This window comes from Terrapene carolina, unplaced genomic scaffold (assembly GCF_002925995.2).
Source record: "Terrapene carolina triunguis isolate 2854851 unplaced genomic scaffold, T_m_triunguis-2.0 Scaffold130, whole genome shotgun sequence".
In the NCBI taxonomy this organism is placed as follows: Eukaryota; Metazoa; Chordata; order Testudines; family Emydidae; genus Terrapene; species Terrapene triunguis.
Window position 1 is genome coordinate 6,126,635 of NW_020664481.1, and position 18,642 is coordinate 6,145,276.

The following is an 18,642-nucleotide window of genomic DNA, read 5'->3' on the forward strand; positions in this document are numbered from 1 at the left end:
GCAGCTCAAGTCCAGTACCACTCCATAGAACAAGGAATATTGTTCACGGAAATTGCCATTCCTGTGAACTTCACATAACACATAAGGAAAATTAAAGATACAGTACCCCCCGCATTTACCAAACTTCTACTGGCATAAAAATGGCTCTAGAAGAGGTCATTCTAGGCCATTACAATCCAACACTCTAGTAATGGGCATTAGATTCCATTTCTTTACTTTTATTTCAGCTCTAGATTGCACAAACCCTCCTTGGGCAGGGATTTTAAAATTAGATCACTTACAAAGGCAACAGGGATACTGACATACTTTCGTTGATTGCTATTTTGACCTCAAGAAGGGGCACTGCATCTTTAAATCTTATTTCCTGGATCAAAATACAGAGGAGGTTTCACTCACACTTGTTAAATTATTGCACAGATTATTACACTGAAATACATTATTTACCTGTGGAATGTTACAATGTTTGGAGTGGGAAAAAAACAGCAGCATTATCGTACAGATCAAGAATTAAGGAGAGTTGGCCAAAGATTTCTTGAAATTTAGTAACCAGTGACAGGCTTTCAGACAAAATGAAAGCAACATTTCAAAATCCTAAATGCTAGAAGCAGAAGATCTGGTTTGGGAACACTCAAGAACTAAGATGTTTTGTTCCTTTGCAAACAGCACTGAGTTTGAACGCCCTAGAAGTTCTGTGCTGTAAATATGCCATTGATGAGATCCGTCAGTTTAAATGAAATGGAGACTGAAACACTGGAAAGGCTAGCCTGGGTGATGCACTATCAAATAGAAAACTTCCCCAATCACCATTTCTCTAGTGTCCATCTCCCCTATATTTAAAAAAAAAAAAAAACAATCTTTTTTTCATGCTAGTGAAAGGTGCAAGACAGAGTTCTGAAAACAGAAGTCCTGCTTATCCACAAAACAGGCACAGCATACTGTGGCACTACAGGCTTGCATACCCTGAGAATGTCTCTCAAACTCAGGGCTGGGCCACGTCTATGCAGCTGAGGCTCCACCATTCAGTTATTGGTACGTCTCAAGAATACAATGGTGCCAGCTGTGAGGGTGTTTTTTAGGATAAGAAAACATTTCCACTAAGAACTGGGCTTCGATACCGCCCTCCCCTGACTGAACAGCTTTCAAATGGCTGCTAATAAACTAAAAACAAAGAGAACAAAAACTGGCCAAAGGAAATGCCCTAGTTTCACCCTCCTCTCACCTCTACTCAAAGACATGCTACACCATCTGGATTTCGATGAACAAAAAATTCATTTTTGATTCAGCAGTCCTAAAATGAATGGGAAATGCATGCACTTGGATTGAGCAACAGGCCCAGTTTTACTGTTCCATCTGTATCTTCCACCACAATCCTACTTTTTAACCACCCTACAAGATCTCTCTGGAAGCGTAAGGGTACGTCAGGACTCCCCACAACAGTGCAAAGGAGGAAGCTATTCCTTCACTGTCTCCTGGACTGGAAGAACACCACTGTTACGAAGTTCTGCTCAGTCAGGGCTCTGATTTTCACTATGTTCAAGTATAGGCCTAAAAACTATGTTGAGCCAATCTTAGCTGCAAGTGTGATGTAAACAATTCCCTATTAGGCAAACCACAAAAGTGGGGAGAATAGGGACAATAGTATATGCACATCAAATTATTTTTAAATAGATCGCTCAACCTATTACAGAAAGCTATTTCAGGAGGCTGGTGAAAAAAGACAGTAATAAAATAGAACACGGGAAGCTGAATCAGCTTCACATCACTTTAGACACACAACTTCAGAAGTCGGGCAACCCAGCTAATCAGGTGCATTTTGCTGTCACTACTACTGCAACACTTCACAAAAGATAATTGCGAGTCAAGGACTGGGCAATACCACTTCACGTACAAATTACACAGCATGGCCTTCAAAGTACATGCATTAGTTTCAAACTGGGCAGTAGACAAGTGAAAGGAAGAACAAGTAACAGAACTGTATGCATAAAATACAAGAATTGTTACATGTTTAACATGCAGTCAAGCCATGACAACAATATCTCTGAAACAGAAGAGCAGAAATTCCAGTAAAACCACTCGTATGGATTCTGGCTGTAAATGTTCTTGAAAATGGTGCCACTACCACAAGAAGCATCGGAGTCTTAGATCTTGCTGTGCTGCTGCCATTTTAAAAAGGGTCATTCAGCAACTAGGATTCCTTAGTGTGACACACAAAGCCTTGCATTACTCTGGCACAAGCAAACTCTGGATAATTATTAGCATTGCGTAAAGTACTCTGGTTAGGTGTGGGTCTCAACAGATCACCAAAAGGTTACTGAAAGGTACTAAATCAAGAGAAAACCATTGAGATAAAGGATAGGGGAGCAGCATGGAAGAGGGGATAAAACAGATCAGAAAAATATTCAGCGGATAATTAGAAAGACTATAGTGATAGAAATACAATAAACAATCCTGCAAGGTCAAAATTTCTCCACAATATAAATACAGATATTACTACTTAGACTATAAATAAAGAAACCATTAATACTTTTGGGTAATTCATGATTATTATCATTATTTTTGGCTGCTGAAGACAGTTAATTTATGGCCAATATCCACTGGTTAAATTTGAACCTTCTCCATGGTGAATGACAGAAACTGAGCAATAGCTGAGACAGAAAACTTATCAAACGATCAGCATCAGCTATCATTTGGTCAGCTTGTCAATACAAAGATATTCTTACTCTCAAAAGGTTCACAAATAATGTCCACGGTACAGAATTCCACACTGGTATCTGAAGTATTATCCAATGGCACCATGATTTGAAGTTTTCAAGTGACTTCTAACTACAATATTCAGTTATATTGTATATTTACGACATTACACCACAGTAACAATAAAAAAATAGAGCTACACCCCATCCACAGCAGACAGATACTTAACATAAGACACCTTCGTTAAAGGAAATATCTGAATTCCTCTATTTTAGTTTTCCATATTCAAAGATTATGGGTTTATAAATCATGAAAAGAAGGTTAAAAAAATAAAAATCAAAGCTCAGACCTGACTAGAGTCTCTTTGAATTTTTTTTTTTTTTAAAGGTATTAGGGAAATTGTGGAGGAAAAGGTGGTTTAAACAATTATAAAATTGTTTCTATTTGACAATTGAAGAGAAGATTAATCAATCTGCTGAATTTAAGTTTCACTGTTAAATCCAGAGTTCTATTCATCTATTCATCAAAATTAGCTTGTCTCTATCTTTAACAATGTTTTATTTTCCCTCTCTTCTCCCATTTTGCTTACTGTCGCTGGATTTTTCCAAAGTTTCATTGCTGTTGTGGTCAACACATGCTGATAAAAGCTCAAGCAGAAGAGGAGAAAGGTTTCATTTTAACAAAAACATAGCAGGTGAACTTAGGAATCTGGAAGGAAGAAAGCTAAAGAGAGGAAGACACTTCTTAATAGTTAAAGGGAAAAATACCATAACTCTGCATGATACACCTGCAGAAAATCTGCACTGTGTATATCCCTAAATCAAAAGGGCAAGAAGTGGTGCCATTATGAACACTCCTATATGGTCAGGCTGACAAAATGGTGAGTTACATACTAATAATTATCTAGCTCTAGTTTTTTTTCTCATCTAGGAGTTCTCTCTATAAGAAAAAAAAGGTTTAAAAAAAGTTCTCAAACCTTGCAAAGTTTAAAAATACAGCTTCAATAAAAAGTGTTTTAACGGCCATTTTTAAATGCCAGATTTAATGCAGTCCCAGCAGTAGAGAGAGGCATTTAAACTGGTACTTATTTAACTGCAGTTCACACGTTCAATTGCTGGCTATCTGTTGAAGATATATCCCCTCCTTTCCCTGCATCACCCCACCCCAGATGTTCTCTAGAACTTCATTAGAAGTTAGGAATACTGGAGGAGCAATCCTAAGAAACTACACATGCAATATTGTGCCATGAAAACATGCTTGCACTGATTTGTTCCTCTGAATTCTCATTTTAAGAAGTTAGTATACCCAGCTCCAATAGCGCTATGGTGAGGAGAATATATCTATTACTATCCTTTACGATGGGACAGCCATATCTTCATATGGTCATGATGGGACTGAGACACTATTTGTTTTTCTAAACTGGAACAGAAGAAAGGAGAATGAAGGGGAAGCACAAGGTAACAGGTCAATAAGGACAACCATGTTAATCCAGCTGTGTGTGAAACTTTTTTCATCAGAGAGCATGGACTCCTTCCTTCGCCATGCGAAGCAGGGTTACAGAGGCCTACCAGTTCTGGTTATCCCACCCATCATCAGCTGCTGAAGACACTTTTGTCATTTTCTTAGGGGATTTTTTGGTCTTGCTCTCCCCTCCAGCATTTTCCCAGTTGGTCTCCCAGTTTTCCCAGCTGTCGCTGTTACTGTTCTTGTTGTTGGAGACCGTCCCCGAACCCCAGACGTCCCAGCTATCAGAGCTCTTCTTCTCTGTGGAATTGTCCACGTAGGTCCAACTGTCACTGCTTGGGGATTTATGAGCCTTGGGTGGGTCTGAGTTGCCAAAGGTTTCCCAGAAGCTTTGATCTACAGCATTGTTCTGGTAGCCCTCTCCTCCGCTGTTCTGATAGCTGTCTCCCTCAGGTGGTCTTTAAAGCAAAAAGATCAGAGATGGGGGAAAATATCAACTTTTGTACCACTCATCTCACATTACTGAATTAATAAATCTGCTTAAGCGGAAACCTTCACCCCCAGCTCCTACTAAGCTTGTCTGTCATCACCTTATAAATTAGGTATTTCTGCAGGGAAAAAATGATATTTCTGCATTTAATTTTACAGCTGAGACATTAACCAACAAGAACAGACGAAACAATAGTGCCAGGATCCTTTGCTCAAAGCAATTTGGAGATGACAAAGATGAGCAAGGCAGAAGAACTTGAATGAATATATTTAGAACGGAGTCTGCCTTGGGTTTTAATTTCCAGATTTTGCTGGTTTGGGTAATCACCTTGAAAATATAAAAGATGATGTAATTCCATCTGAATTGGTATGAATTAATAAAAGTTACATTCAGAGCTATTTTGGTCTCAATGCAATACTCAGGGCTGATGACCAGCTAAATTAAATTAAATCGTATTTGTGTGCCCCGTATTACCTGTTTATTATATTAAATGGTATTTATTACTTTTGAAAACTAGTGAAGATTTGATGAAAGAAAAATGTTTCTTCCTACTAAAATGAAATACACTAGTATTGCTGAGGAAAAGTCTTCCCTGCTACTTTTATATTATAGGGAAAACACAGGGTATATCTTGACATACTTTATGAATCCATGTATTTTAGAGAGAAGAAAAAAAAAAAAAAAGAGTACCTTTCAGAAAGATCATCTGATTTGCTGGAAAAGAAAGTGGTGACGTCCCGCCATCCCTTACTGCCAACCCCCTGAACCTGGAAAAAAAGAACAAGGTTATTTCACACTTAATGAATTACCACGTATTTGGACTGAGCTCACACATTTGTTCTAATAAAGACTGCTACCCAAAATCCATAATGCACCACCCCAGAACACACCCCTGTGCATATGAAGACATATTTAAAGCAGCCTCACAAAGTTCGACTCACCCACTCAGGAGGCCAGTATGGCAATTAAAATAGGCTCTCTTTTGTCATCATCATAGCAAGTCATTGTTATGTCTAGGCTATTAAGCTTTCATTATGATTTTGCAAGGTCCATGAAAGAAAAACATTGACTGGACAGTGCTTAACAAGTGAGCAATTAACAAAAAAATTGGATAGGCAACCAGGGCTTATTTTTTTCACCTGATTGTTGGTAGTGACAGCTTTTGACTTTTACCTTTGAATTTTCTGATGAAAATGTTGGGATTGCTCGGAGCAGGAAGGGTCACCTGATTCTCCATTGTGCTGGATTTTGTGATGTCATTGTGAAAATGCAAAACATTACCAGTTCAGAATGGTAATATTTTCCATCCACTTTGCACTAGTGTGAATGGCAGCATAAAGTACTGGGCAACGGACTCAGACCCTGTGTTTTTAGCCCCAGACTCCAACTTGGTATGCCCACTTTTGAGCATAAATGGTGTGCCCCCAGAAAAGTGGCGAAGCACCAGTTTAGCATGCATCTATAGCCGTTCTGGTCATTAGTTGGGGAGCTAGCCATACACTCGCCAATCTGTTTCACTGTAGATTTTGTAAATCGGCAAGAATAAAAGTCAGGGACTTGATGGAAATTTAGTAACATACATTAATAAACAGGTATAAGGAACTAGGTACATGGCTAGAGCTACATAAAGATCTTCACAAGCGAGAAAATACTGGAACAGACCTAACTTGATATCTTTAGATTATGAAGCCCTGTCTAGAACTTTTAAACCATTATGAAATATAATACTGTTTAACAAGGCTTGTGTCCATGCTAAGCAAGTTTTAAACCAAATATAGCTATAGAATAGTGCTTGGATGCTAAGTAATTTTGAATGTGATTCATCAAATTACCATAAACTATGAGCCACATTCTGATCTCAATTACCCTGATGTAAATCCAGAGTTAATCCAAAAACAACAATGTTTAACTAAGTTCCGGATCTGCTGCAGGGTCTGACTTTAGTCACACAGCAATAGTGTAAATATACTTAAGTGGTTTCACCAACGGTTTCCAAAAGCAATTTCATTTCAGTGCTCACGTGGACAGGCCAAAAGTTAATTTCTTGAATGTTACTGTTGGAGGAATTCCAAAACACATTTTCCTTCTGTTATGCTGAGATCATAAGCACAACCCATGAAATGGCATCAATAATGAGCACCATTCTGAGATCCAAATACACCAGTTGGGGCTCTATGTATGATGGGGCAAATTGCCAGGCTTTGAGCAAAATGGACAAGACATTAATTCACTTTTTTGTTGAAGCATTCCATCATTCCCATCCGTTCAAACAGGAAAAACTCCTGGCACTGTGACTTCCAATACTGACTTTAACTGCCCACAACAATTAGGACATCAACAGCACTAGGCAATGCTGTGCAAATGACTGAAATAGCGTGTTATAAAATGTTGCAAGTGTCCTGAAACTAGCAGTAGTAGGGAGCACTTACCACGTTACCGAGCAATGTCAGCATAATGGGAAAAAGGTACACACATTAATAAGGTTAATAAGTGTACATATTTTATTTAAGCTGTCTCCATATTCTTTAGCACACATTTACTGTCAAACATTTGGGTCACTGATTCTATTACAGGTCTACATTTCGCTGTCAGTGTAAGCATCATTCAGATGCTACTAAGATCTGGTTAATGTACCTGTAGCTATTTACACTCACAATCTGTCTGTGTATCAAGCTATTTTATTATGTCAATGGCATAAGCAATCTTGTGTTTAAAATATCCCTTTCTCAGATTACTTGTATTGAGTACAGATAAATAGCAAAAAGCAGAAACTAACACATCTTAGGGATTTTGTTTTATAAGACACTTATCACTTGTGTTTGTGTGACCTGTGCACATGAAAGAATATGGAGACTGGCTTAGTATTTGGCCTCCTAATGGGTAGGCAGGCCCCTTCGTACCTTGGTGGCCAGATGAGATACCCCCATGGAGAACTCATCAAGCATTTTTCCCTCTTTCACCTAGATGAATCAAAATGTCAGTAGTTAGTCATGAAACAAAATGGTGTCTACAGCTTAAAACAGGACAGCTTGTGATAACAGCTAGAGACAAAAGTTAAAAACAAGCTAAAGTATATTTGACTCAATAGACAATGAGGTTAAGAAAATAAAATATGAAGTCTGCTGCTACTAATGGGCTGATCCTCAGCTCTTTACAGTTAGTGGGACTCTTTCCATTGACTTATTTGGGCTTTGGATTGGCACTATTACAGGAAACTTGAGAACTGGGGGATGAGTGGGGGTGGGAAAAACACCCCACACAGATTTAAAAAAACAAAAACAAAAAAAAACCTTACTGCATGGCCATTTATAAAGAATATGTTTTACTGCATAAAATAGTATTCTGGAGAAACTGAAAACAAGGCACCTATAAGAATGGGTTCCAAGAAAATAGGTTTTTATCATTTACACAAATCTGCTGGAAACCTTACAAAAGTCTTGATATCCTTGCCTCCTGGTCATTTGGAGCCCACTGGAATTTAGTTTCTCAGCTGGTGTAAAACAATCATCCCAATACAAAAGTGTACAAGTGACCTGATATAGTTACACATGGGCCAGACTGTCACCGGCTGCTGTCAATTATGTAGAAGATAATTTTATTTAGAATAAACTAACAAAGCATTGCCCAAGGGCAGTTTGCCATTATTTACCTTAGCTAGTGTGCAACATCCTTCACTACAGCAGTCTTCCAACACATGGAAGTCAGCTACAGGAAAAGCACCCTAAGAAAACGTACTGGCTGCAATATACTTTGTATTATAAATTACCCTGTTTGCATCTATACAGAATTTACCATCTCTACCAAAACAAAAATCTTGATAAGAAGATTCATTTCTGTAAAAAGATTCTATTCTGGAAATGATTCAGGATCACATTAGAGAGTGGAAAACTCCATATGAAAAAAAGACAATGTAATGAGTGTGTGATACAAGAGGACTGATTTACTTGGGTGATAGGCTAATTTTTTCAAATCAAACATGAATCCATATTCTACAGTGCTGGTACTATGTTCCCCCAGGAAACAAAAATTAATGTATTTACCACAACAGTAAAAATAAGTATGTTTAGGAAAAGATTTATAGGTAAGTAGATCATCACATTCTCATACATGAAGGCCTAATTATACAAATTTTGGGACTGATCTAAAATCTGTAGACGTACAGGATAAATTAAATGCACGTCACCTGGGAAAAAGATATAAAAACTGTGTTACACATTAACAGGGAAGGCAATATTTGGCACATTATGGAGACTCTATGATTAAAATAGGTAAAATTAGCCAGCACCACTCACTCAGAATGGCTGCTTAGCTTTCTTTTTTTGCCAGCTGGATTACCTGGAAAGCACACATTGCATTCATCCATATATCTACAGCTAAAGTGTAAATCACTATACCTGTGAGGAGACAGGCTTTTACTCCTGCTTTTGATGCTTTAAAACTATTCTAAATTCCAGTAAACAATATAGCAATAATTTCAGAAGTGACACTAACAGTTAATCTTTTCCTAGTAAAATGACTAAATAGGATAAAGATTGAGTATATTCTGTTTTATGAATACAGATAATCCTTGAGATTAGCTGATTAAGACAAGGATCTAAAAAAAAAAAATCAAGAACATATTTCTTTTAAGAACTGTCTGCAATCAGTTAGAAACCACATTACTGATCAGATTATGTTAACCCTTATGTATATGCCTTCAAGACGCTATTTGAAAGGGAACAGTACTAGCAGTCAGAAGTGTGACTTCTATGAAATTAAACACTCACTAAGGTAATATTACTAATCAAAATATTTGCTTATCACTGACCTCTCTAGCCAATTAAGAGGTGCCATGAGGGACTCTGAATGGAGTCCCAACCACTCTTCCATCACATGAAGGAAGATGGCTGTAACAGGGCATCTCATGAGAAGGAGAACCAAGCAAGAGAAAATGGGGATCTCTCAGGATTGATTTTGACATGAAGCCCGTCAAAATGAGAACAATTTTGCCACTTGAACATTTATTTTGTAATTTTAATATTGAATTATTTGGCATTTTCCCACTGCTATTGGGAGAGGATATGTAAAATAACTGAACATGCTGTCAACAAACTAACTCCTTGTGGCAGGAAAAAACAAAATGACTTCCTTGGTAATATGAAAATACTCTGTAAGTAATTTACTCATTTCCAAAGTTACCTTTTCCTGTGCAGGTTTGAGAACATTTTCATTTAAAGTCTGACCTAACTCTGATGCCTATTTAAAAGCAAAACAAAAGTAAAGTCAGTTATATTTTTCTTCATAAAATACAGCCAACATTCACTGCCAAAAAACTAGCCTGCAGGAGACTCAAAGAACATAGGACAGAAAAGCCTTAAGCTTTGCCTCATACAAGCAACATAGTGAGCTAAAAGCACACACAATGCAACACTACAGAGAAAGTGCTACAAGAAAAAGAAAACACAGATAAAAGGCAATAAAGGCTGCTGAAAGTTCCCACAGCCCAAGAAAGGTCTGTCCTTGAACTGGCACAACCTTTCAACCAGCAACAGCCCAGAAGGCAGGCCTCTTCCTAAGCCATGAGCTTTAGCAAATATTTTGAAAAACTCTGAGAACTGTACCCTTCCTTACATGTTCTTGTTAATGGGATTATCAGCAGACACCGGCCTTTTCATCAGGAAAGAATATTAATTCTTTCACAATGAAATACTCTCTTCCTGTGATGCAGGCAATGTCATCTATTAATAACCAATTCCCTGTTTCTAGGCAATACGCCACAGTCATACCCACGTGAAAGGATGATTAAACTATTTTATGGCTTAAGCTTCTCTCTCTGCTGAGATGTGCAGACATTCTAGGAGGAAAACTGTAATTATATCTAGGATAGATGCATAAGGCTGCTGTACTTTAGAGAGGAGGTTTACAGCATGCGAATCCATACTGTAAGAGTGAGGAAGTCACAAATGAGTTTGGCAGGACAATATTAAAAGGACAGAGTCACTTGGAATTTTTCATAACGGTTAAAATTACTCCTTTTCTCACTGTCCATAATAAAACAATCTTTAACCAACCATTGGGTGACAAGTACACTACGCTGATTAGTTCTTGAAGAGCTGCTTATGTGCTAAGCTGCTGCCATTTATTCTCTTTATAAACAAATATTTGCAAAAACCCAAAACACAAAAATCCCACAGAATTAGAATCAGCCTATTTTATGCCTACTAACTCAGACATTGTCCAATTTATTGTCATTAAAAGGTATAATTAACTACGGTTAGTGATCAAAGAATATCAAATATGATGCTTAAGGGAGTAATGGATCACTGCAGATATCAGGGAGGACCCTTTTGTACAGTAACAGGGCTGCACAATTTTGCAGATGGATATAGAAAGGGGCAGTGGGTGACACGGTTTTGTCTTCTTTTGAAACATTGGGTATTGGCCACTGTGAAAGACAGGATATCAAACCTGATAATCCTATGGTGTGATCCAGTACAACAAACACTATATTCCTTCTGTGGGGGCTTTCTTACTAAATTCTGGCTTCAAATGGCACTCCAAAGCTATTCTGTATATACATCATTCCTGAATTCCACATGCAGAAGGAAAAACTGTGCAAGTAGCATGGCTTGCAGTACCGAATGTTCTCTAACATACCAGAGGGCAAAACTGGCTCTTTTTTTACTAATTTAACCTATTTTAAATAGGCTTGAAGAGACATTACAGAATGATGCAGACGACACTATTAAAAAAAAAATGACTGACTTAAAAAGAGGAAATAAAAAAAGACAGCTCAAGAGCAAACACACATATTCAGCACGAACTGTGACAAAAAGCGCCCATGCACGTGATTATATGTGAGTGCTTTACCGGCTCTGGCTGCTGCTTGTAGCCCCAAAACTTTACCCAGACAGCACAAGAGAAAGAGAGCAAGGAAGGTAGAAGAAGCAGCTTTTAGCAAAAAAATTGAAGCATTTTTCAGGCAAGTTAAGTCGCATGATCCTTTTCCAATTCCAGGCTCTACTGACAAGAGTAATAATGAGCAGAAGTCTGTTTAATGTCCAGTGGCTAAACTTCATTACGAAATACATGGCCGCCACAGTTCAGAGTCAGCCAGATTCTAAATGTGTGCTATAAAGCAACAGATCAGGTTGTTAATTAGCAAATTTGAGCTATCATTAATATGGCTGAAGAAGAACAATCTGCTAAAGTGCTTGTCAGTAGATCTGATAAGCTTCTACATTTAGTTCTCTATATTATAAAGATGTACACCCACACTAAATGTAACAGTATATAAAGAATAGGTTTCAAAATGGAAAATTATATGTAGAGGAAGACCTGCATAACACTGAACTTTTCTCATTCAAGCCAAGCTATAAATATCTTATGGCTTTTAGGTAGGGTTCAAGTTGAAGTACTTCTGAGTGACGTTTTCTTTGTTAATCCTTCAAAAACATATAATGTTAGCCTATAATGTGAGACAGTGACATACTAGCAGCTGTAACTCCCTGCTGACCGTTAAGCCTTCCCATGCATTTTCCAACCCTGTTTTGAACAATGTCCCATGTAGCTCAGGCTAATGCTGTACACACTTAAATCACAGTTCAAGAGCAAGACTCTTTCATGTACTATAGATAATCCCCTTCCAACCCAAAACATAACATTTAGATTTTGGCACTTAATCATATTCCTTGGGGAATTCAAGGAGTAAAGCCAGATTTTTGCTTTCCAGCTTGGGATTTTCAAAAATGTTCTACAAAAACAGACCATGTTTATGTCAGAGCTGTGGGCAATTCAGGTCTGACTGTCCTCGCTTTAATCCTAGTATAAAAACAAAATATGTGTATATTTGAAATTGTTGCCTGTTTAAACACAAGCATCTTAATTCAACAATATTATTAAATGTGCTGTTGTTTTCAATTCATGCAATGGAATGAGCACATGCATTCTATTAAAACACCTACTTACAGATCACACACAAAAATCAGAAGCATATATTTTAAGGAGAAACCATCCTTAAGTTTCTCAGAAACACAATCATAACAATATTGTATGGCATCAAACCATTCATTCATTCAACTGTTTAATTTCAATAGCAAATAAAACTACACCCATTATTTACATGTACTGTAAAAATGTCACAATCCCTGTGGGAGTAAAACCTAATATGTAGTTTTTAAGAGACAATATCCTAGCGTATAATTATACAGATGCAAATATGCAGCACTGAGGATACACACCCTGGTTTCATAAGGACCAGATCCAACACATCTTGTACTACTGATATAAAGAGAATTGGTACGGATTCCTAATAAGCCCAATTACTGTAAATGACACAGAGCTACTTGTTTTAATCACCTTTTGAGTTGCTTGAGATCCAAATTTGGTAGCCTGTAAAATGGGGAAAAAAAAAAAAAATAGTTTGTTTAGATCAACTTGATTTTTTCTCCCTAATAAATAGACATCGTGAGTGAAATCCTGGTCCCACCTGAAACCAATGGGAGTTTTGATATTGACTTCAATGGCGTCCAGGATTTCACGCTCTATTTCTTAGAACATGTTTAGCTTTAAAGAAAGTACACTCCTTCCATCCTTCTATGAAGGTATCAACTGTCTATAGAAGCGAACAAAAACTGGGATTTTTTTCAAAAAACATTTTCACAAAAAAGTTTCTCATTTTTTATTTTAAAATATTGAAATATTGACTAGCTCTAATTGTAAGTCAATAGCTACTTATATAATCCCCAAGACAGAGATATAAAACCATTTGCCAAAAGGGGGCATAAGGACAGGGGAAACAAAGTAGCCTAGTATTGCCAGAAACTCCACTCTCAGAACTCAGAATTCTAGGCACCTCACCGCCATCTTTCCCTGATGTGCTTTCTAAGTAAATCAGTCTGACTTTATAGCTCAGAGTAAATCTACTGAACTAAAAAACTGAAACACAAAGCAACTGACCAAATCAACAATGTACAGCTCAGTGCAAAATTTCCGCAGAAAACACTAACTTGGCTTGACTCAGCGCTAATCCACACCATTGCCCCAGAAAACAAAACCCCTTTAAACAAGGAGAGGGATAGCTCAGTGGTTTGAGCATTGGCCTGCTAAATCCAGGGTTGTGAGTTCAATCCTTGAGGAGGTCATTTAGGGATCTGGGGCAAAAATCTGTCTGCGGATTGGTCCTGCTTTGAGCAGGGGGTTGGACTAGATGACCTCCTGAGGTCCCTTCCAACCCTGATATTCTATGATTCTATGAAAGAATGGTAAATAAATGTTAATTATTCTTCGCTTGATATCTATGTGCAGTGCTCCAATTATTTACAGAAATGCCTGACCAAAGCTGTGTATGCATATCCAAAAATAAATACGTGGAAAATACAGGAATTAGGACCAATGTCCAAAATATGAAATTCTCATGAATCCATAGGAATGAGAGGCCTAAAGCAGATGAGAATGGCACAAACTGTGGGGTGGGGTGGTTTGTCAAGAGTTGTTGGCACTAGATAGTAAAATTACATTTAATTCTGTGGTGGGATGTCTGAAAGTTTGGATGTAGTTTGATTCTAGAGGCTCTTAGTCAGGCACCTACCTCCAGCAGCTATTTCCCCTTAAGTGGCCAACTTAATGTGACTGAAAGCTGAGAAACTCTGCTGGAAGATGGAGATCCCATGAGACGATGGGGAGAGGGTGAGGACAGGGTTTAGGCCCTTTGATCTTGCAGTGGTGGGAAAGGGGAGACAAGGCTGGAACATGTTTATAAGGTGGTGGTCACATGGCTGGTACTTGATATGGTGTGGGACAACAAGGACTCCTACCCTTTGATTCAGGCTGTTGAGTGCAAGGTCAAAGGGATCACAGCTCATGATTTAATCAGTACCATTAGTGAAAATTATGCACACCAAAGAAGGCAGAGACTCCCAAGGACGGATCAAATGCCTAAGACATTTTTAGCTCTCAACCACTGGTCTGTCAAGTCCTCAAACTCTAATAATTCTTCCTTGTTCTACTTCATTCTATCTGCTTTAATTTCAGAATGTAATACTGCAATACTATTTTATTTATATTTATATATATATATATATATATATATATATATACACACACACACATATATACATATATACACACACACACACACACACACACACACACACGGTATACTGCTCATCACCATAATTCTGAAAGACGAACAAAACACAAGCCTGTCACTGCAAAACAAAAATCACAGTAGAATATAGCTTTTTAGATTCTGTTCAAAAGAACAGCATGCAAAACATCTGGAAAAAGGTATGCTAGAGCTCAAAAGGGAAAGGAATGGAACATAAGCACACTTGCGAACATGATTATGCCTCCGTAATGTTCCCTATCATTGTAAATGTAGATGCAGTACCAAGTGTAGTTTTTAGAAACTGAACTAAAAAAACTGCATAGCTTCTTATGCACTGTGCATATAAATCTGCATACAAAAACCTGTACCAAAGACCATGCACAGCTTTGCTTATACTTAGTACATAAACATTTCCATTTTTTTAAATTATATATACACACCTCTACCCCGATATAACGCTGTCCTCGGGAACCCAAAAATCTTACTGCATTATAGGTGAAACCGCGTTATATCGAACTTGCTTTGATCCGCCGGAGTGCGTAGCCCCGCCCCCCCCGGAGCGCTGCTTTATTGCGCTATATCCGAATTCATGTTATATCGGGTCGCGTTATATCGAGGTAGAGGTGTATGTATATAGGAAGGAGGAGGACATAGACGTCAGGGGTTCAGCTTACAATATGGAGCATTTATTATTTATTTCAAGATAAATCCCTGTCAAGAGGCCAAATCAAGCTAACAGAATCTTTATACCACTGCAACAATAAGACTGAAATAGCTTCTTGTTTACTTACACCCTCTTTAGCTGCTGAGGCAAACTTGCTCGCTCCAGTTGTAAAACTGCTCCATCCCTTAAAAAAAAAAAACAAAAAAAAAAAAGGAGGAAGAGGAGGAGGAAGCTTAATTTAACATGTAATAGTGAAACACAGTCAATATATTCTGTGGCACATCCTGTCCTGTAGCCATAAGAGATGCCCACTAATTGAGACAGATTTGCTTGTGGCGAATTTCCACTGAACTGTAAAAAATACTGCGGTGAATTTCCCTTGTTCTCTTGTGCATTCCTATACTGCAAATCCTAATTATAATGACTGTAACATGAACAATCCTGAACATGGGTTTAATGGAGAAACAACTTCACAAAGCTTTCATTTCTCTCTAAATACAAACATTTTCACAATGATAGTAAGAGAAGACAAAACGTTGGTAGAGGCCGAATGAGTACAGGACACATCAAAACTAGTTTGTGTTTTGTGAGAGTTAAGATCTGGGGGAAAGGGCAAGGAGCAGAGTGAAACTTAAGTATAAGCCTGGAAGAAGCTGAAAAGGGAGCCAAGAGCCAGTGCATTCAAACAAAACAAAAAAAAGGATTAAGGGGCTCATAAGCAGCAGATGCAGATCCATTACTGATTTTTTTTCTTGTTTATAAGAAAGCCTAAAACAACTTCTGGTTGTTTTTTTGGCCTTATAAATATCAGGAATACAAAGCCTTGTTTTGCCTGTTTTTTTCCTGGAGATCTCCATCAAGTTCAGGAAACTCAATCAGAAGTTTTCTCAGCCCTTAGTAATAGAGTGTGGAATCTATAATAAAGATTTTTTCCTCCCAGTTTTTTGTCAGGCATTTAATAAGGAGCTACCAAGAAAAAGGGAACAGTTTTAAACATTCTCATTAAACTTTCTTCCTCTCTCAATTGTTCAGTTTCCAGTTCCTTGATACTTGTGATATAATACTATTAGTTACCCAGTCATGCAGAATCTTTCAATAAAAACAAGACGACAAGATTTGAATTTCTAATGTAAAACAACCAACCAAACAGAAAAAAAGCTTTGGCATACTTTTCAGGCCTTCTTTATGCACATTATAAAGGGACACTGACAGATTTTTTTTCCTTTGCAGGTCACCTGCAAGTAAATTTGTTAAGCTATGGAGCTGCACTACTTCAGTACTGCTTAACAGCAGCTGCATGGATCAGATACGCCCTGAAACTGCCCCATATGGTTCGTATGTCACTTTTGAAGCACGGATATTCCAGTGGTACATGGACACTTGTGAGCATCTCTGCAGAAAAGCTGAAAATAATACCAGAAAAGGTCAGGGTGCTTTGCTCATCATGCTTTCCAGTGAATTTAGCTAGTCCATAAAAGAAGGTGGAGGGTCTATACTCGACAGTCCTTTTAAAGACTCCAGTGAAATCCCTTCATTAGGAGTCTCATCTTGCTTTGTTTCATGCTGATAAATGGAATGACAGTGATGGTGCTGATGTGCAAATGGCAAGATGATATTTCTTGTAATTCTGATGTTAAAAGTAGGCTCACAGGAAACAGACAACCTAAACTGATCTCAGCCTAATCAGCATCAACTATACAGCAAATTATCCATCTAATGAATAATAATGGGGGGGGGGGGGGGGAGGGAGAAGCCTTACATGTGTATTTGATTTTTTTAGGTTCATTCCTCTCATATATTATAAGGAAAATTGTTTTCCTCAATCGGATGAGAATTCATGCAAATTAAAAACTTCAATCGCTTTGCAAAAGGTGTTTATGTTTAAGCTGCAGTTTGTGTGTTTAGTCACAAGAGGGCATTTTAATCACTAGTTTCAATCAGATCACATTTGAATAATGTCTGACAAAGTTTTAGATCAGTGGCTCTCAACCTTTCCAGACTACTGTACCCCTTTCAGGAGTCTGATTTGTCTTGCGTACCCCCAAGTTTCACCTCACTTAACTCCTTGCTTACAAAAATCAGACATAAAAATACAGAAGTGTCACAGCACACTATTATTGAAAAATTGCTGACTTTCTCATTTTTACCATATAATTATAAATCAATTGGAATATAAATATTGTACTGACATTTCAGTATATAGTATATAGAGCAGTATAAACAAGTCAGTGTCTGTATGAAATTTTAGTTTGTACTGATTCCCTAGTGCTTTTTATGTAGCTTGTTGTAAAACTAGGCAAATATCTAGATGTGTTGATGTACCCCCGGAAGACCTCTACGTACGCCCAGGGGTATGTGTACCCCTGGTTGAGAACCACTGATTTAGATGATACGGCAGTATTTTACTATAAAAAAAACTGAGAGATACATAATACAGGTGCTTGTGAATTGTGCCATTTATAAATTTGATATAGAATGTGAATACTAAACATTTTTTCACCCATCTGTGAACACCTTTTCCCATGACCCCCACCCTTCTTTAGGGTTCTGTGCCATATGGAACTTCTACTCCATTCCTTCCCCATATTTGAAAGGTACAAAACTGTATTTGAAGGATGGTGTACAGATGAATGGAAAAGTAAGTCTGAATGCCTCTACACTAGGTCATGGTGCTGTAATTAAATCTTGCATACACCATGCAATAAACTCTAAGAAGCAAAGCACCTAGGCATATGTCAAATATGAGAGCTGCAGACCCAAGGAAACCTTCCAGACATGCTAGAATTATCTCTGATGGGATCGTCAGGTCACAGAGAAGAAACTAGGAGCACAAAAAAGCAGCCACCGGGGATGGGGCAAGGAGGTTTGTTGGTTTCACTTAAAGACGTAACCCATCTAGGAGTTCCATGAAATACAAATAAGGTCTGAGCAAATTGACTTTTGCATGTTCCTAATGCTGAAAGTAACCATTTGCAATGGTATTTGACTTCTATACTTCTGTGGCTGAGTGGAGACTGACAACAAGAGAGTGTTGGAGGGAAAGGAAATAAGGATACTATATACTCTGACAAATATGAGCAATCCCTAAAGGAAAATCCAAATCTCCCCACATTTTTCCTTACATCAGGTATCACCAAACTGTCTATTTATACTCCCATTGCCCATCACTAGGTCATCTCTTGGACCTGGTAAACAGTTTGCTACTTGTAGTTGCACATTCCTTGCCAATAGTAGAGAGGTCAATTC

General features: G+C 37.9%; 1 protein-coding gene across 5 annotated transcripts in view; it reads right to left on the reverse strand.

The window, feature by feature from the left end:
• Positions 1-3,079: 3,079 nt before the first annotated feature.
• Positions 3,080-18,642, reverse strand: part of ARFGAP1 (ADP ribosylation factor GTPase activating protein 1) — a 28,588-nt gene continuing 13,025 nt past the window's right edge. For 4 of the 5 annotated variants that reach the window (XM_024219198.2, XM_024219199.2, XM_024219201.2 and 1 more), the window contains 6 exons: positions 15,524-15,580; positions 12,983-13,015; positions 9,824-9,880; positions 7,546-7,605; positions 5,336-5,412; positions 3,080-4,613 (listed from right to left, as the gene is read on the reverse strand). In XM_024219198.2, the coding sequence (XP_024074966.1) occupies positions 4,256-4,613; positions 5,336-5,412; positions 7,546-7,605; positions 9,824-9,880; positions 12,983-13,015; positions 15,524-15,580 (642 nt within the window). In that variant the 3' untranslated portion in view covers positions 3,080-4,255. The remainder of the gene's footprint in view (positions 4,614-5,335; positions 5,413-7,545; positions 7,606-9,823; positions 9,881-12,982; positions 13,016-15,523; positions 15,581-18,642) is intronic. The other variant, XM_024219202.2, reaches the window with a different exon arrangement.